This window comes from Copadichromis virginalis, linkage group LG13 (assembly GCF_057382275.1).
Source record: "Copadichromis virginalis isolate Kocher_CV1m ecotype Utaka linkage group LG13, C_Virginalis_male_GT1.1, whole genome shotgun sequence".
Classification (NCBI taxonomy): domain Eukaryota; kingdom Metazoa; phylum Chordata; class Actinopteri; order Cichliformes; family Cichlidae; genus Copadichromis; species Copadichromis virginalis.
In genome coordinates, this window is record NC_140630.1 from 14,278,855 (window position 1) to 14,298,177 (window position 19,323).

General features: G+C 39.2%; 3 protein-coding genes across 5 annotated transcripts; 1 reads left to right on the plus strand and 2 right to left on the minus strand.

Annotated features, from left to right (window-relative positions):
- Positions 1-476: 476 nt before the first annotated feature.
- On the minus strand, positions 477-1,623 carry tex36 (testis expressed 36). The gene is made up of 4 exons (XM_085477451.1): positions 1,454-1,623; positions 1,225-1,365; positions 1,008-1,082; positions 477-906 (listed from the first exon to the last, which is right to left on the minus strand). The coding sequence occupies exons 1-4, from the start codon at positions 1,502-1,504 to the stop codon at positions 586-588; spliced, it is 588 nt and encodes a 195-aa protein (XP_085333577.1). The 5' UTR covers positions 1,505-1,623; the 3' UTR covers positions 477-585.
- A 206-nt stretch (positions 1,624-1,829) lies between these two features.
- LOC146695356 (autophagy-related protein 16-1) lies at positions 1,830-5,179 on the minus strand. The gene is made up of 7 exons (XM_085477457.1): positions 4,926-5,179; positions 4,783-4,846; positions 4,578-4,662; positions 4,194-4,267; positions 3,573-3,824; positions 3,325-3,443; positions 1,830-2,425 (listed from the first exon to the last, which is right to left on the minus strand). Exons 1-7 carry the CDS (start codon positions 5,053-5,055, stop codon positions 2,352-2,354), a joined length of 798 nt encoding a protein of 265 aa, XP_085333583.1. The 5' UTR covers positions 5,056-5,179; the 3' UTR covers positions 1,830-2,351.
- A 538-nt stretch (positions 5,180-5,717) lies between these two features.
- Positions 5,718-19,206, plus strand: edrf1 (erythroid differentiation regulatory factor 1). 3 transcript variants are annotated; one of them, XM_085477454.1, is made up of 26 exons: positions 5,718-5,901; positions 6,201-6,300; positions 7,138-7,346; positions 8,164-8,230; positions 8,317-8,442; positions 8,902-9,026; positions 9,135-9,279; positions 9,394-9,495; positions 9,627-9,748; positions 10,437-10,548; positions 11,528-11,675; positions 11,760-11,871; positions 12,283-12,394; positions 13,138-13,419; positions 13,558-13,629; positions 14,093-14,240; positions 14,335-14,529; positions 14,658-14,858; positions 15,013-15,231; positions 15,349-15,575; positions 15,716-15,874; positions 16,570-16,719; positions 16,982-17,135; positions 17,277-17,392; positions 17,678-17,850; positions 18,290-19,206. In XM_085477454.1, exons 2-26 carry the CDS (start codon positions 6,202-6,204, stop codon positions 18,453-18,455), a joined length of 3,741 nt encoding a protein of 1,246 aa, XP_085333580.1. In that variant the 5' UTR covers positions 5,718-5,901; position 6,201; the 3' UTR covers positions 18,456-19,206. The 3 variants fall into 3 exon arrangements, with proteins under 3 accessions (XP_085333580.1, XP_085333578.1, XP_085333579.1); XM_085477452.1 differs by lacking the exon at positions 5,718-5,901 and having other exon boundaries at positions 5,908-6,300; XM_085477453.1 differs by lacking the exon at positions 5,718-5,901 and having other exon boundaries at positions 5,908-6,300; positions 14,338-14,529.
- The last annotated feature ends 117 nt before the right edge of the window (positions 19,207-19,323 follow it).

A 19,323-nucleotide genomic window follows, 5' to 3' on the forward strand; every position in this document is an offset into this window, starting at 1 on the left:
CCACCAACAGTCCTCACGTAGACTAATAGTGGCACTCAAATCAGGCCTGTGCACACTGATGTTCAGATGCATCCATAGCTACGTTAACTCAGCTTATGCTAACTTGAGTTCAAATAACATTGTGCTACATTGCTATATTGCGTTTATGAAATGTTTGTAGCAACTTTGGCACATTTAATAGAGTCAACATTAGCTGATAGTTCATTCTTCTGCCTGAGGCTGACTGAACTCTCAACAGTTGAGATACAAAAAGTACCTGCCCTTGATTCTGATCATTTTATCACCAGCCTTACAATATTAGAAATACAGAGATAAAATCACTTAAGTACTAGCAAAAGTATTGAAGTAGTTTTTGCAGGTTCTAAACTTTGAAAGTAATCACTTTGCATAGTTTCTATGCAATAAATGTTACTTAAACTATGTTAATGCTTTTTCCAATCTTGGAACATTTGATATTGAGTATGCTGTGGGATAAATCTTGGTTCACAATTTTTAATGGATTACAGCTCATATGCAAGTGAAGGAAGCTCTGTGCATGCTATGGCCCCCTAATGATGCCATCTGGGCATTAAATGTAAGAATATCTTAAGGCTTGGATGGTGTTGAGCAGTTGGTAGCTGCCAGCACTTGCAGGGTGTCAGACTGATCAGAATCGTCTCGTCCGAACCACATAAACGTCTCCCCCGCCTGTGCCAAAGCTGCCTCTGCAGACTTCTGCCTGTGGTTGTGAGGGAAGCGCCGGTTTCTGGATGCAGAATCAACAACCTCCTTCACTATGAAGTCACTCTGGTAGGCTGTGGCGTTCCCTCGAGTCTCTTTGGTGCTATTGTCAGTTCCACCATGGCACAGGCAGAAACGGGAGATATGCTGTCTGCGATCATCAAGACACTTCCTTCTTCCCACACTCTGAAGTACATCAACATAGAATAGACACGGTCCCCTTTTAAAGGTATAATGTGGTGAATCTTGTGTTCAGCAAAACCTTGAACCTTTCACTACATACTTACATGAGAGAATACAATGACGTCGTCTTTTAAGGCGTGCTTGTTGTCATGGTCTGAGAAGGGATACTCTCTGGATTTCTGCAAGTTAACCCATAAAACTCATACTGGGAGAGCAACGAAATACAGAACTGTGATAGCAAGTCCAAGAAAAACTATCAAGGCCACTGGCAGTGACTATGATATCAAAAGCAGTAAGGCCATGCCTTATCTACATACACACCTGCTGACTTTTCCATTTAGGATAGCGTTGAAAGTTTAAAGCCTGAGGCAACGATGACTTCACTTGAGTCAGCATGATCCCAGTGCTTGTACAGTTCTCTCCAGTCTTTGTCTCATTTTCTGATAAACCTGGATGAGCAAACTGGGAACAAAATGAAAGAAAACCTAATTACACATCTAGGTTTAGAATGCTATGATTTAATTAAACCAATGAAATGAAGACTTCTTACCCATTTGCAATCAGTGCTCACTGAAAAACGACGCTTTCCGCCTTTTACCATTTTTCCACTACAGCTTGAGGTGTTTAGACCACAATCAGTAAAACCAAACACGCACTCCACAAACTGTGCAACTTAACTACTAATGCCAACACTGGTGACCATGGAAACAGGCAGCAAACAAACTGCAATCAGATCCTAGAGATCAGAAACTGAATTCTGATGATTAAAACAAAACAAAAAACAACCCCAAAACATTTTGAAATATTTCAGATTTGTAATCAAACAGAATGAGAAATACACCACAATGAAATTCTTAGTATTTAATCAGTTAAGGAATACAACATGCAATGTTTAAAATAATAGTCTTTGTTCAGGAGAGGGGATTTTAAAAAAAAAAAAAAGTCTCTTTATTTTCTTTTACAGGTGATAAAGAAGACAGTAACACATAATTACATACAAGAGTGTGCAGTAAACTAACACTGAGCTTGATTTTTCAAAATTACTAAATGTTTAATTCGTTGAACAGTAATTAAAATGTTAAAAAAAAAAACAACTGAAAACTATATGAAGTTGTTTCAAAGGTTAACTGATTAAAAGAATAATAATCGTAGAACCGGAAGGGTTTGATGCATTGATCATGAAGATGATGTCCACATGTGATCAGCTAAACTTCAGGGTGACTTGTGATGTGAAACTAGGCACTCTAACTATACGTCACAAACAAATTTGCATAGTATAGTGGATCTTTAAATATATTTTTAGATAAATAATAAAAATAGATCCATGTGAGCAATTTGTCCTAACATTTGCAAAGAAAAACCAACTACATTTTCATTATTTATGTCATCATTTCATCTATAAGCACTGGGGAGAAAAAAAGTGTTCTCCCTGCGATCTGAAGGGAATATTAGGCCTGTGGTGGACCTGAGATGTGACACTGGTCTGGGAGTCCACTGTGCATATCTGTTGGATTATTGATCCCTGAGGACAAGATAGGCAGACACAAAACAATTACCACTGATTCTTTTGACCAAACATTGAATTAAAGGTCTTGAGCTGTAGATTAAAGTGGTGGGGGAAAAAAAGACTTTAATGTATTCGCTATTATTGCAACATTCATACATTTTAGAATTCATTTTAAAATCTTGATACTGACTTTTAAAGCTTTGAATTGTGATGCCCCTGCCTACATTTCTGATCTGTTAGAACCCCACGCTCCCTCTCGCAGCCTGAGATCATCTAATCAAAGGCTGCTGCTAGTCCCACGAACACGTTTTAAGACCAGAGGAGAGAGATCTTTTAGAGCGGTGGCCTCCAGGTTGTGGAATGCTCTCCCTCCATCATTACGTTGCATTGATTGCATTTATTCTTTTAAAAAGCAGCTTAAGACTCATTTATTTAGACTGGCTTTTAATTAGATTTGTGCTGAATGTTTGATTGTGCTATTTTTTTTGTTTACCTGTTTTTATTTTACTGTGAAGGACTTTGTAGTTTTTATGCTGTGAAGAGTGCTATATAAATAAATTGAATTGGAAAAAAAATCTTGCTCAAAAATAGCATTATATCAAAGTGGTTGCATATGAATTTCCTATTAAATCCTTAACTACCATTAGGTTTTATTAGTAGCTGGGTCCAAGAGTTCATATTCAGTACTTCATGTACTGTAACTCTTATGAAGTTGCCACTGCTATCTAGTTAGATGGTTAAAAGCAAACAAACAAAAAAATATCATTTTGCACTATTGTCTCATTTTTTCATTAGCACACTTGTCTTTAACCTACGACCTAAAGCTTCTTAATTTAAAGAGCAAAAAGGACGGCCTAAAAGTCAGCCATTTGTTTGCATCTAATGTGTGTTAATATCTATATGCAGATTCTTACTCTGAATGGCTGATGTAGACTGTGCTGCATCACTTGAAGAATTGGTCGGCGTGGGCTCATGCTCTTTCCCCACACCTTTCTGGAGGTGCTTCTTCAGATGTTTGGTCAAATGTTGCCACCTGGTAAAAGGGAGCAGTCCCAGACAACTTTTAAGCTTTAAAGTGTGACCATGCTATCATATAAAGTTAACATATTTAAATTTTTGAGCTTTGCAAGTCACACAGAAACTCCTGAACTCATTATCTCACCTTGCCTGAGTGATGTTGTAATTATTCAGCCTGTCCGCTTCCTTTATTTTCTCCTCCATCCATCGCTGTAATAGCCGTTCTTTCTCTCTCAGTGCATCTGCAAGAGCTTCCTTTAGGCACTGCTGATCCACACGCAGGGCTGCTAACTCTTTGGATTGACACTCTATGGTGAACTCATATTCTGAAAGGGCTTCCTTCAGGGTGTTACTCCCTTTAGCCAGAGTAAGTGCCTCTTGATGGAACTGAGACACACTGTAACAGCAAAGTATTATAATGGTGACGAACTGATCCCTTATATTCTGAATACAAAATCCCAACAATCGGCCTAACCTGGAAAATTATACTTCTTTATTTCAGTGGTTCAGTATTCCTACGAATATAAAATAAATTTATTATATGACCAAATTAACTGTTTACTACTCTAGGATTAATTGGCAACATATTGACTAATTATGGGGAAACTCAATTTGAAAAATACCTTTACTAGATCTGAAATATACCGTGAATTAACACTTTCCTCAATCTGGTCCATCATGTGTTGCTTTTACATTGTCTGTGTCACCTAGTGTGTTTTTTTAATCTTGGAATCATAGTCAGTACTAACCAAGGTATTTGAATTACCGTGATTGCCAGTACTGTACTTCATCTTCTTTGAGATGGAGGACGGTGGTAAGGTCGGAGACAGTTTGAGATAACTGGGTAGGCAAAACAAAGGGTGAAGTGACCCAGATCAAAAGCAGACAACAGCACACACCCATTAAAGATGATTATTAAAGTATTTTCTCCACTCCTCTGAACCAGTTGCAATAATGAATGTTTATTTATTTATTCATTTTTTAAAATAAAGGTCAAATGCTCTGAAAGTTGTTTCATATTGTGAGATGTGGTGTTCATGCATATCAGTGCAAATATGCTGCTCTGCATTTTACGTAAACGTCTTCCCTGTAGTAGAAAGTTTGAGCCGCTGGGGCGTTTAATCATTGGATTACTCCTCATTTAACCCACCTTATCTACCAGGTGCTCACTCTCTCTCAGCCGGAGTCGAAGCAGTGTGGCGTTTCCCCCAACCTCAACTCCATGTCTTTCTAAACTGAAAATAAAAACAAGTGAGCAGATTTAAAATACTTTACAAAAAAAAAAAATCAAGCAGAGGACAAACCGATCAGCGCAAACGCCAGATGTAGGGTAAGTTAAATTCTGCATTTCTAACCTCTGAGACTGAACATCAGCCAAAATCTCGTCGCGAAGTTCAAAGCGTTCCTCCAGCTGAGACACTAAAAGAAAACAGGCAGACGTCCTTAGGCTCTGATAGAGAGGACAGCATCAAGAGAGGCAGAGAAAAGTTAATCTTACAGCTTGTGAAAACGCCAACAAAGGGGAGCTTTTCTCTGTGGTCTCTATGCTGCAGCCCTTGGCGCACGTGATTCTTCCAACTTCCCATTATAATGGACACTTTAAGGAAAAACCTGTCACGTTTGCGCATCCAGTATAGACTATACTAAAGCAGCTGGATCACAGCGTCTTCTGCCCTCACATGAAGTCTGTGTCATCCACGCAGGAATTAAATGCACTCAGCAAAGTTTCACAGCTCCTCCCTTTTCACTCACCAGCTTGACATTCCACTACTGGCTAGACATTCTTACAAGGATCCCTATTATATTATATTATATTATATTATATTATATTATATTATGGACAGCAGAAACATTAGTACTCGAATATAATAATTACTTAGATGCTTAAATTGTCCCTCCACTGCTAATATTTTCATGACTTATCATCTCATAATTTATAAAAATATCCCTGCACCTAAATGCTTTTGTTTGAGATGCTTTTTTACATATTTAAAAAAGTATCACAACTTTTTACAGGTTTTTAACAGCTAAATACCTGAACAGAATTGCACTGGAATTGTTTGCGTACCTCACACTGAATCAAATTGTTTAAAAAGAGAAAAGTCACACCACATGCAAAGCTCACGTTAAATTAAAAACAATGGTGTGAACAGGGAATTTCAGAATAAAAGGTATCAGAAGAATGTGCTCCACTTTTCCAGAAAGAACTTATGAAAACACTTCCGGTTCATCTATTTTTCACAATAAATCGTTTCAGATAAAATATTTTTCCTTTACTAAAACAAATATCTAAAGTTATAGCTTTAAAATGTAAATGTAAAGATGTTATTATTATTGAAAAGTTTTATTCTTCGAAACAACTGATAAAATTAGTTTTGTAACTCTTTTTGCCTTGAAACAGGAAGTTGTTGTTGGCTTATTGCTAGCGCTTGCGACTGCTCTGTCAATAGACTGGCTGCAGGCTGCAGGCTTGTGTAAGTAGTCACGGAGCTAAGAGCTAAACATTAGTCGTTTACAAAGCAAGGAAAACTGTTCGCCTTCGTGTCGTTTAGGTTTAATTAGTCTAGTGAAACTTCCATTTTACAGCTTTACGTGCCAGGGTTTCTTTATCGAGGAGCTAGCTTGTCAAGCTAACTAACTTTGCCAACATGTTGACTTACCTCATTCGTTATTCGACTGATGTATAGACGGTCCACGGCTTGTCGAAGCCATGGACATGTTATTTGTTTATTAAATCGGAGTTGTTTGGTGAATTAGATCTTTGTATGTCCAGTATGAGCGCATCAGCTGGAGACGGAGAGCCTTGCACCCCCTTGGATAATGCAAAGGAAGAAGTCAGTGGTCCTACCTGCACTGGAGACAACAGTAAACATGTAAGTAACTAGTCTGCAAGGATAATCTACCATCTAGTATGTAGTATGTTGTCATGTATAACACTCTTTAATTAGTATTTGAAGTGCTAATGTTGAGTTAGGCTACAGTGGATTTATAGTGCCATCTGTAAACATCCTATAACTTTAGTGAGAGTGGGAAGCAGGTGAAGGAGAGCCTGATGAGGTGGATGAATGCTCTGGAGAGAAGAATGAAGGTCAAGAAAAGCAAGACATAATACATGTGAGTGAATAAGAGCGAGACAGGTGACAGGGGAGCGAGACAGTGTAGATGAAAGGAGTAGAAGTAGTGAAGGTAAAGGATTCCATATGCCTGGGGTCATCATCATCAAGTAACGGACAGTACACAAGAGCATTGAAGAAGTGAGTGCAAACAGGGTGGAGTGGGTGAAGAGGAGTTCCAGGTGTGATTAGTGATAAAAAGGACATCAAAAAGGCCTACAAACCTACTGTGATATATGGTTTGGAGACCGCGACACTGACAAAAATGGCATTTGGGCATTTGCAGGAGAGAGATAGTGGATTTACTGGGCAAAAGATGTTAAATATGGAGCTGGAGGAAAAAAGACAACCAATGAGATTTGTGGAAGCAGTAAAGGAGGAAATGCAGAGAGTTGGTTTGACAGAGTATAATGGTACAGATGGGTTGAAAGGAGGCAGACGATCCACTGTGGTGATCCTAAAAGGGTGCAGCTGACAGAAGAACATCAGTGTGCATACTATACTAATGATAATCAACTGCCAGACATATCCTTATTTAAATGTTACTCTGTCAGTGCTGTCCATTCATTCTCACAAGCTTGATATTGTTATTTTTAGGAATCCTCAATATGCTCAGGCAGCAGTGAAATAAAAAGCCGTGCTGTGGTCAAGTACTGCGCAGCCCCGCCACCTACCAGCTATGCCCTCCTGCAGGAAAAGACCGACTTGAAGCTACCTCCTGCCAACTGGCTGAGAGAAAACCCCCAGCTGGGCAGCGCTGGGACCACTATATTAGGATCTAGCAGCAAGAGCAAGCCCTTTTCCAGGTATAATTTAGAAAAGGGGGCACGGGTTTAGTTTTTATGGGAAAGATTGAATTTGAATTGGTGTCGAGCTCATGACTGAGGTAGATAGGCACCACTTTTATCATTACACCAAGTATTAAATCTTTTGCTTAAATGTAATTTGTGAAATGGTTAACTATATGGCAAAAATAACTAAAGAGGGCACAGCATGAGTCAGAACCAAATGCAGTTAAAATTATGGATAGGTACACACTGGACAATGCAAATGCCCAATGTATACTTTGGCTTTCACCACCACTGGTGTGGGTGTGTCTGAATGAAATCATAAGAAACAAGAAATTAAGAAAAAAATGTTAGTTATATCTTATTACTTTATTTAAAAAAAAATGGTTTACTTCTCAAGATTACATTTATGAGGATATGCAGCTTTAATACATTCAGTTCTATTTCTTCGAGATGTTGCGACTATGTCTGGATTAGAGAAGAAACTAGGTAAAGTTTCTATTAGCAGCAGATATTCTTTTCCTAATTGTGAAAATCTGCTTAGCAGATCACCTGTGTTACTGGTCCTTATGCACTTGTGGAGACCCATGAAGACTGATACTCTATCCGCAATAAACGAGGTGTGGAATGGAGTATAGCATAGTTGCAAAACTATGGTTCAAACTCACAGTGGAGGACTTTTCACTACATAATTCAAAGTACTAAAACCCCCCAAGCTGCTGCACTTTCATTTAGGATGTGAGTGGGTAAATTATGGATACGCTTGAAGACGAAGACTTTAATTATTGCTATGCAGTTAGTTTGTATTGAGTAAACTGTTTTTCTTCTTTTGCAGTTTTGGGATGGCGTACGAGTTCATCGACTGCATCGGAGATGATGTTGATGTGGTTTCAGACTCAGAGGTTTGTGGAGCTGCTGCAGAGCTATTTCTTTGTTAGCTTCAGAGGCATGCAGTTGATGTTAACAGAATTCTTTTTTTTACCTTCAGAACATCAAGAAGCTTTTGAAAATTCCCTACAGCAAGTCCCATCTGAGTATGGCAGTTCATCGTGTGGGGAGGACTTTGCTTTTAGATGAGCTGGACATTCAAGAGCTTTTCATGAGATCCTCTCAGGTACAGCCGAGCGACACTTTTTAAAATCAAGAGGATATTGCCTCCATTATTAATTTTAACTGTGAAGTAAGGGGCATCTATCAATGTTTAACATAAAAGCTTGATGAATAGGGAGTCCCAATGGATATTTTTCCAGTGATTGATTTATTTATTTTTGTGTTATTTATTTCCTGTTCCTGTTTCAGAGAAAATACATTTTTACAGAACTCTAAAACTGATGTTTTAGATTTAGTAAAAACATTGAGAACATTTCACCCTGTGCAAAATTGATGTGACACAACAGATTAGTTTCGCCCACTGAAATGTGTAAATGCAATTTTTATTTTTATTTTTTTGACAATATGCTGAAGTGAATATTGGCTAGTACCAATATTAAAATTATTATTATTGTTATTAATCATGGTAGTAACTGTTAAGTGAATATATTATTTAACTCTCAATGCAACTTATGTGTTGTAGACAGGAGACTGGACATGGCTGAAGGAGTTTTACCAGCGGCTAATAGATCAGAAGTGGCAGAGAAAAAAGAAGAGTAAAGAGCACTGGTATCAAAAAGCAATCCTGTCAAAGTTTCTCTATTATAGGTGAGGAGTTGGCTTTGCTCAAATAAATGCTGGAGTTGAACGAGAGTTATTCTTCAATCTGATAGTAAAACAACTTTTTTGTTTTCGTTATTGTTTTGTTTCTTGCAGTATAAATGGTGATGGGGCTGCTGAGCCTCAATCAGATGGCCTGAATGAAGGAGAGGAGGACAGTGGTGCTGATGAGTTCAGCTCTTCATGGCCTACAGCCTTCACTAGCACGTCTAATGCAGAAGAATCAGAAGCTCCCAAACAGGTAAGTTAAGCTTTTAGTCATCTCTGGAATTAAATTTTGTATTTGTTCCACATTCAAAAGTATTTTGTGTCACATGAGATGAAATAAAAATGAAGTGTGCTGTTAAATGTGCAGGAAAGTGTTACCGTCGACAGCAGTTTTGCTTTGGGCCAGGTGACCTCTGTTCCTAAAGAGCAAAACCTCCCGACAATCTTCAACGAAGGAGAGAACGGCCAGGTAACACAATCTTTTCATCCTTCCTTAATAGTATAATACTACAGCTAAAAGCACATGCCCTGTGTCTACATGTATCTTCTGATTTTTTTTATTTTTTATTTTTTTACACTTTGATGTCCCTTGCATGACAGGGTTTAAGAAATGACTTTGTACGAAACATCATGTGGACTTTTGAAGACATACACATGTTGGTTGGGTCCAACATGCCTATTTTCGGTGGTGGTCGTTATCCTGCCGTCAGTCTGAGACTCAGGTAGGATTTTAATTCATTGGTTCCTACCCAGGATCTGAAATTAGCACTCGTTAGGAGCTAAATGACAGTGCAGTCATGCATTTTAATTGTATTTCAATTTGATTCTTTTAGCTCCTTCTGGGTATTTGTCTCACCAACATAATGTTAAATTATTCTTATGACATAATGAAACAGTTATGTAATAGGTTGGCATACATTATGTAGGGCAGCGGTCCCCAACCCCCGGGCCTCGGACCGGTACCGGTCCATGACTCGTTTGGTACCGGGCCGCGAGAGTTGAGGCTCAGGTGTGAAATGTGTGGTTTTCAGGGTTTTTATCGGTTTTCAGCGTTATTTTGTTACCGTTTTTATCGTTAACTCAGCTTTCCTGGGTCTTTTCATGTGTGTTATGAATAAATCTTCTTTTTTTCGGTACCAGTACTAGTTTTATTTTGTTGTATTTATCCGCGACACCTTAAAGGCCGGTCCGTGAAAATATTGTCGGGCATAAACCGGTCCGTGGCACATAAAAGGTTGGAGACTGCTGATGTAGGGCATCATAGCATGTAAATATTGTTCCTAGAGTCATCTTTTAATTTAGGATAACTGACTTTAAGAGATGCACCAGCATCATTGGATTCATCCTGCTACATCCTTCCTGCTCAGTCTCAAACATCGAACTCTGTGTTTTGTTTTTGTTTTTTTTCAGGGACAACAATAAACCAATCAACATTCTGACAGGTATCGACTACTGGCTTGATAATCTGATGTGTAACGTCCCAGAACTTGTCATGTGTTTTCACGTTAATGGCATTGTTCAGGTAAGCTAAAATATTTCATACAGTAGCCATGCCTAATAGAAAATCATTAGATAAGATGATGGTACTTGGTACTTACAATTTTAATATTGATTTGTTCATCTGAGTGGTGGCTGCTGGAATAAAGCTATTTACATAATGTGTTTTTGAGAATTTGGGACTATAAGGCTTCATCCAGAAGGAGGAGACTGTAACTCGCTGCGCAGAGATATTTGAAATTGTTCTATACTGTATGTAAGAATATAATACAACAGCACAAGAGACATTAAGGGTGCAGTGGTAAATAAAATCCTGCTTGTCCTTTTGAGATTTAATTTAAGAAGGCCTCCACAGCTTAACAATCAGCAGGCTTATGGCTTCTTTTAATCAATAACACATGTTCATTAATTAAGTTCATTTTGTGTGTCGGGTCTAAGCTGCAAATGTCATTGGGGAGTAAAACACGAACCACAAGCCTAGGCAGTGCCTGTGCCTGTATGTAATGCACTTGGTCGATGTTTCCACCAAGTTTCACTAAAGAGCAGTGTGTACAGCATATATGATCCAATTAGTTTTTGGAGCAAATCTCTGCATAAATTAGTTTTTTAAATCAGGGGAAAAATTGCCCTTAGACTTAGTCTACAAGTTCAAAACGATTTCACATTAAAAGACAAACATGTTGGAATGAAAAATCTGTTAAATGTGATAAGATGATTGGTTTAATTAAAAGGATATGTGTGAATGTAATATAGTGAGAGGAATACATAGTTCAACTTCATGCTTACGCAAGAGGTTCTCCCATATGCAATTGGTGATCCAATTAAATGGTGGTAATCCTTACTGAAACAATTTGCATATTAATTAGGATAAAGTTTTTCTTTGCTTGTGGGAAAAATAAATAAATAAATAAATAAATAAAACAACAAGTATTGTGAGCATAAGCAGTTTGTGCTGTGGTGCTCATGGTGGGAAATTTTCTCATTGTTTTTGATTTTTACTTCAGAAATACGAGATGATAAAAACAGAGGACATCCCTCATCTGGAGAACTCGACTTTCTCCACGAGAGTCGTGAAAGACATCGCCCAAAATGTCCTTTCTTTCCTGAAGTCCAACTGCACTAAGGAGGGTCACACGTACTGGCTTTTCAAAGGTGGGGGGAAAAGTGAGCAGGAATGATCTAAAAGTTGTATTATTTTGAAAAAGTGTTTTCTAAAGTAATTTCTTAAATCCACAGCCAGTGGGAGTGACATTGTGAAGCTTTATGATCTTACAACTCTGTGTGAGGAGGCTGAGGAAGAGAAATATCAGAATCCCTTCACTCTTCCTGTGGCTGTATTATTATACAAGTAAGTATCTAAGACAGACAATACGAGCGGCCTTGTGTTGTAGGAGTCCTGCAGCTGTGAAAAGTGGTTGTAAAGTTTGAAGTGTGGGGGTGGGTGTTTGGATAGCACTGACACCTCACAGCGAGAAGATTCAGGGTGTAAACCAGTTGAATAGATGTGTGGAGTTCGCCTGTTGTCACGTGACTGCAGTTTTTATCCAGGTGCAGTTTAACAGCTGTCATGTTAGTTTGATTTCTTCTAAATTGGCCTGAGATGAGGATGTGAATGACATCTGTCTCTGTGTGATAGCCCTTTGATAAACTGTTGAGCTTTGTAAGGTGTAAATCAAATTAAACCAGTAGTTACCGGGCATGCTAGTACGTCAGTGTGTTCTTGTTGTTTTAACTTTATGTTCATGTGTGTGTGACACAGAGTGGCCAGCAACTTGATGCTAAACGCGCGACAAAACAGAAAGCACTATGGCACAATCAGAACTCTGCTGCTAAACTGTGTCAAACTTCTACATCAAGACAGACATCCTCAGGTAGGTGCAGATTTTCAGACAAATGAGAAAGTCGATACTCTTTCCAAGTTAATAACAGGTTGTTTTACGGTGGCCCTGAAAGGTCAAATGAACTGCAACTTAAGAAAACACCAGCAAAATAGAAAAAATGCTGCAAAAGGTGACAAAGCACAACAGAAGTTGAATAAAACACAAAGGAAGTAGAAAAAACCTGCGACAGACTGGCCACCTGTTCAGGTGTACCCTGCCTCTCGCCCTAAGACAGCTGGGATAGGCTCCATCACCCCCGAGACCCTGAAAAGGATGAGCGGAAGAGAATTGATGGATGGAAGTAGAAAAAACAATGGAAGTGTTTCTGAAGGACTGCACTGAGACACGGTTAAAAGAAGCAGAGGCTTCATGAATGTTGTGAGGGAGAAGAAGTGTGCTTTTGCAGTGTTTTTCTATTCGCTGCTGTTTTCTTAAGTTAAAAATAATATTTAAATTTAATACTAAACACTAACAGTGTGAGCCTCTTAAAATGTGGAGCGATGGACTTGTGGTATAAAGAGGCAAATTTTAGATGACTTTGTCCAACTATTAATGGATCTAAGTCCTTACTATCTTTCTCCTGCTTCTTCTTTGATATTCTTATTTTCGTATGTATGTTCAGACAGTGGAGAAAATGCAATGTGAAACCACTTGACTAACTCTGAGTATGCCATTACTTAGATTTGATTGAACTTGACTTCAGCCCTGATCTCCTCTGTCTTCTGTCTGCTCAGATCATTGCCTCTGCCCACTATATGCTGTCAGAGCTGTTCCAGCTCGACGAGCCTCTTGAAGAAGATGGAGGGGAGTCGCTGCGGGCCGGTGGTTCAGAGGACAGCTACAGTGACGAAGACAGGGAGGAGGAAGAAGAGGAGGATCTGACGGAGGACAGCGATGATGATGGTTCCTACAGTAACTGCTCCAGCCCGCAGGATGATAGCAAAGCGGTGGCTGTGATCCGCTCTGTAGGGGAGCTCTCAGTCCCGGAGAAGTATAGATCCACTCACCAGATCAGAGTGAGTGAATCTGTAAAAGTTTCCACAGCCTTCTTAGCATCGACTGAATGGTGGAAAGTGGAGTACAGAAATAAATATCTTTATATACATACAAACTAATATTTTCTTTTTCTTTTTTTTTTTTTTAAACTTCTTCAGCCAAGTTGTGCTTTCCCCGTTTCTCAAGACAAGGAAGAGAGATGCAGACTTGTCCTGAGCTATGTGCTTAAGGTGACTTTCTAAATGTTTAATGTGAATGTTTGTTTGCCTGCAGTGCAAAAAAAATGTGACTTTTCAAAAAGTTTGACATTCTCTTCTATATTAAAGGACAAATACATCTACACACATTTACACATCAAAGTCTTCTTGCAGCTCTTGGTTTATAAACTGTTTTGTTAAACTGCCTGAAGTGATCTCAGTGTCTGTTTGGTTTGTCTGATGTTTAAAAATGGGGGGGAAAAGTGTGGTTTTGAAAAGAAGTGAGGTTGTCAGATGTCTGTAGACGGTGTCCCATCTCTGCTACAGACAAGCAGCTTCAGGCTACAATAACTGCTACTGCCTGGATCTGTTATTGGACTGTTGGTGGTCAAGATGCATTATGTATAAAAGTCTAGGTGTCAATTTGGACACGTCGAAACGATATGTTACTAAATTGATTGGATACAGTTTTGTAATGCTGTAACATAATCCACAGGGATTAAAGGCGGTGGATGGCAGCATCAAGAAAGAGAGCGATCTTCCAGCTGCTGACCCCAACACACCCATCCCTCTCAAATATGAAGACAGAAGTGCTACTGGAGCCTGTGCAACTGAGAAAGGCATCTCTCTCCTGCTTGAAAGGGGTAAAAACAACTTATAATACTGCAGAAGAAAACGTGATATAGACAAACATGGTTTTCACTGAGGCTTCCTTTTCCTGTCTTCTTGCTTTTTAAGCAGCAGGTCCCTTGCAAGGGGAGCAGAAGCACACAACACGCTCAGGGATGATCCCCGGCTCCTGGCAGCATCATATGAAGCTAAAACTCTTCTTCAAAGCCTCAAAGGCCTACTACGTCCTCTCTGATGCGGCCACTAACTTGCTGAAGTATGGGCGAGCGTTGCGTTACATCAAGCTATCTCTGCAGTGTTATGGTGAGATTCTTTAACTGTTTCATAATCAATTAATTGAAACTTAAACTACATTTCTTTGTTGTTTAATTTTAATCTCGACAGTGACAAGTTTCTTCAAAATTGTCTTCTTCCATCCCCTCATCTTCCAGATGCCTATTGTTCAGTGAGCGGTACACTGCACCCACATGTGCTGCTGTTTCACAGCCAGTGCCTGTCTCTGTGTGGGGACATCCAGCTGATGTTGGCTCAAAATGCAAACAACAGAGCAGCTTACCTGGAGGAATACAGCTACCAGACCAAAGAGGACCAGGAGATTCTGCACAGCCTGCACAGAGAGAGCAGCTGCCAGGGTCAGTCTCTAAAGAGAAATTCAGTATATTGATATTCCTGCTGCTATGGTGTGCAGTGTCTTAAATATTTCACTGTCTTCAAAGTCATTCACAATAAATTGTTTAGCAAAATGTCCTAAAAAGTATTCCATTCCTTTTATTCTCTATCTACTAGCCTTCAGCATGGCAACAGACCTAGCGATGGACCCAGAGTACCAGCTGTTTGTTAGCAGCAAGTGCTATGAGGCAGCATATGAACTACTTGTCTCTGAGCCTTTGAAAGATCTTACTTCAGATCAGCTGAGTCAGGTTCTCAAACGACTGGGGAACATACGCAATGAGATGGGAGTCTATTACATGAACCAGGCTGCAGCCATGCAGGCTGAGAAAGAGGGTAAGTTACATTACAGCAAATGCAGTTTGTTTAAAAGAGTACGGCGAGAGTTATTCTTTCTTTTTCTTTTTTTTGTAGTATATCACCAGCCTTTTTATTCTCCTGTTCCCCTTCTAGTGAAGAAGTCTGTGTCTGCAGCAGAGCAGGAGATGTGGAAAAAGAGCTTTGGCTTCTTTGAGAAAGGGATGAAGGACTTTGAAGCCATTGGGGACAGCACTAACACAGCCTTACTGCTGTGTAATACTGGCAGGCTGATGAGAATCTGTGCCCAGGCCCACTGTAACCTCTCTGGCGATGAAGGCAGAGGAGAGTTTTCACCTGAAGAGGCTCTTTACTACAACAAGGTGCCACACTGACGTTTTCTTAAATTCTTGATTAAGTGTTCTTACTAACACTCTGCTTTTTTTGTTTGTTTTTTTTCAACCATCTGTCTCACTGCATCTTGACTGTGCCTAATCATACTATCTTTGCAATATTACCTCAGGCTATAGACTACTACCTGCAGGCCATGAAAGCATTGGCAAGCAGAGAGAAGCACTCAGCAGTGTGGGACAGTGTAAACTGGGAATTGTCCACTACGTACTTCACACTGGCCACCCTTCTGCAGGACTACGCCCCAGTATCCAGGAAGGCCCAGGAACAGGTGGGTTTTAACACATTTGGAGCTAGGTAGAATATTAAGGCTTTAACACATTTTACATTATTAAGGATATCAAAATCGTACTTGCATATATTTTTGGCTAGTTTACACGGTACATGCAATTTATATTCACTGCAGTTCTCCCTCTTTTGCTAATGATGCATGTGTGGACACCTTCCCTTTGTTATCAGATCACTTTGGTCTACTTGTCTGACTTGTAGCCTTTTTGTGTCAGGACCAGCTCTGCGCTGATAAAGGGACACACACTGTGCATGAATTGGGTCAGCAAACACCACACACCCCACTTGAATAATCATTATAGTGAATCTTTGGCTGGAAAATGATTTCAGTCCATTAGTCACTCTTGTTGGTAGCACTTCAGTTTACAGCTTTATCCTTGCTATGCTGAATCTCTCACACTTGCAGCTGAGAAAGAATTCCTCATTTCGCCAAAAAAAGCAAGGACAAGATTTTTTGGGGGGAGGGGGGTATTTTTGTTTATCTGCTTTGTTTTGTTGTTTGTTTGTTTTTTATGTTTTTATCATATTGTATTATACCTGATATCATCATTTCTCAGCCATGAAAGTAAATAAATATTGTGTTTTAATCATATTTTCATCACATTTACAAGTACATTTTATTTCTTATTTTTCATACACAGTAATTTTTTATTTATCCATTCCTGTTTGTCTTACCAGATTGAGCGAGAGGTGACCGAAGCAATGATGAAGTCTCTCAAGTACTGCGACCTGCAGACTGACTCTGCTCGGCAGCCACTCTACCAGTACAGAGCCGCCACCATCCACCACCGCTTGGCTTCTATGTACCACAGCTGTTTTCGCAATCAGGTGGGAAGTTATGTAAAATTATAGAACAGTAGAAAACCATTCTCCTTTCCAATGTCTTGGATGCTCTTTGTGTTAATAATTGGCATTTCTTGGCTCAATGCTTTTCATGCATGCCAAAAATAAAATATGTGACTCTGGGTAAGGAAACGACGTTCACGCTGACTAGAAAAGAACAGAAGTGGGATACGCTGCCTGTCTTTATACTTGTAGCGGTATAATGAGCTGATGGATGTCTGTGTTTCTGGCTGTAATTGTGTGACAGGTGGGGGATGAACACTTGAGAAAGCAGCATCGGAGCTTGGCAGAGCTTCACTACAGCAAGGCTGTCAGTTTATTCCTCAGCCTCAAAGACGCACCCTGCGAGCTGCTCCGCACGTTACTGGAGAGGGTGGCTTTTGCTGAGTTTACGATGGCAGGTGCGCAGCTATTCATTATGATGACTATCACAATGTTGGCTGCAATGTTTTGTTTTATTTTTGTCAGATGAGGGTTGAATTGAAAAACAGTGTTTCTTTTCAAAGCCTCTTTTGATAATTCTTCATGTTGTTTGTCCACAGGTCAGAACAGCAGCACAGCTAAGCTGAAGAGCCTGACTGGGGCAATAGAGATCATGACAGAAACCCGCCATGCTTTCCAGCTGATTCATAAAGAGCTACAGGAGGAGCAGACAGAGGTGAGTTTCACAGTAGCTCATGGAGGATTTTTCCTGGCTCAGGGGTGTGATTTATGCACTTAAGCATACAGCACAGGCAGGGAGTTTCAAATTCCTTATTTAACAAAAATCTAAGTGTTTTCTGACCATTTAATAAATCGAATGAGTGTATATTATGTTAATGAAGCCCCAGTAACCCCATTACAGCTAAATTCTTCTGAGTAGTAAAAATAACTTGGTGGAAATGACTGAATTTGTAAAGCTTTGGTAACATACAGTCTTTTCCTTCTACTTCTTGTTCCATAGTTGAATGAAACAGACTCTGCTGAGTCAGCAGAGTCTTCCGACGTAGCCAATGGCCCAATGGCAGGACTGAACCTCCAGGAAGTGATGAAGTTAATTGGCGTATTTGAGCCCAGTTTCTCCTTCCTGCTCCTGCAGGTGATCAAACTGACGACGACAGCGAAACGTAAACCAAGGTGAGCTCCAGTATGAAAGCTGGTTAGGAAATCTACTTAAATTTTACACAGACCTTTATTTTAATATCAGTCTTTAATGTCACTGCCTTATTGCTTACCATCATGAGATGGCAAGAAGCTATTGCTGTAAAACAGCCATAAAATAATAAAAGAAACCCATTGGGACTAGATCAAACTTTTAGGGAAAAGTTCCTGGATTTAATGAAACAAGAAACATTTAAAGGTGATATAATAAAGCTAAAATAGATCATACTCTTTACTGTTTATCACATTGTAATAATTAAGTAGCGGTCCTACCTGACAGTATACGGGTACAGCAACATTTACTATGACTACATGAAATGTATTTAAAAAGGAAAAAACAAGAACAAAAGAGATTAATTGTGAATTTAAGCAACCTTTTCATCTGCCTTTTTGAACTCTTTCATCTTTATTGCAGCAATAAGGACGATGAGCTGCTGAAAACCTATAAGAATGTATACTCCAAGCTGCTTCGTGCTGAGAAAAACGCTCCTCTTGTCAGCCGCGTCGAACTCTACGTTGAGCTCCTGCAGCAGCTGATGCAGCGGACAGGAAGTGACGACACAGGCACACGCAAGCCATAACAAGGAAGACGCTCAAGAATCTGACTCTGCTCTCTGGACCTCGCCGAACTTCCAGGGTACATTTTGGAGAAGACTTGACATCCTCAAAGATGCGATGATATAAAATAATGGCTTGTAGTCACAATAACAGGCAAACACTCAGGCAACCTGTCTTACTCTGAATTACAGTCTCAAGGCTAACTTCACCTCCAGCGCCTTCATCTTTTTCTAACATTTGCATCACAGGTTTTAAACTGTACATTTTTGTGAAGACTTGTAAATTCAGATGCTATTATTTAATTTTATGATGGCTTAGCTAGTTTTAGGTCACTTCTAAAGCTCTTACGCATTTATGACTGTACCAAACATCTAAAATTATTATTATTTTATTTTTTTTTTTTTTCTACAGACACAAAAAATGTGTTGACAATTTAAAAGCGGTTATTACCAAATGTAAATGCAACACAAAGGAGCTTAAAAATAACAAGCTTAGCAAAATATTCTTTTCAATTTAATTGGCGTTTTTGATATTCAATAATGCCAGTGAAGCTGTGAATAAAATAAACTGATGTGTGACAGGCTTAAATAAGCTAAAACGTGTTATTTGCTTTTCCAAAAACTAGAATGTGCAATAAATTGGAAGCATACAGTGGAAGCTTTAGAGGTTAGTTCGTCCACAGTGCTGTTGAGGGTTTTTTTTTTTTTTTTTTTTTTTTTTTAAATCAGCATGGTTTGCTGTGGGATGATAATAATAAAATGTTTTTGAATTTCATACTGTGATATATTGTTTTCTCTTAAATTGTTGCTTGCTAACGATATGCATTTGACACCAGTTTGCAAAAGTACTGTATCTCTGGGGAAAAAAAAAAAAAAAAAAGTACAGTTTGCT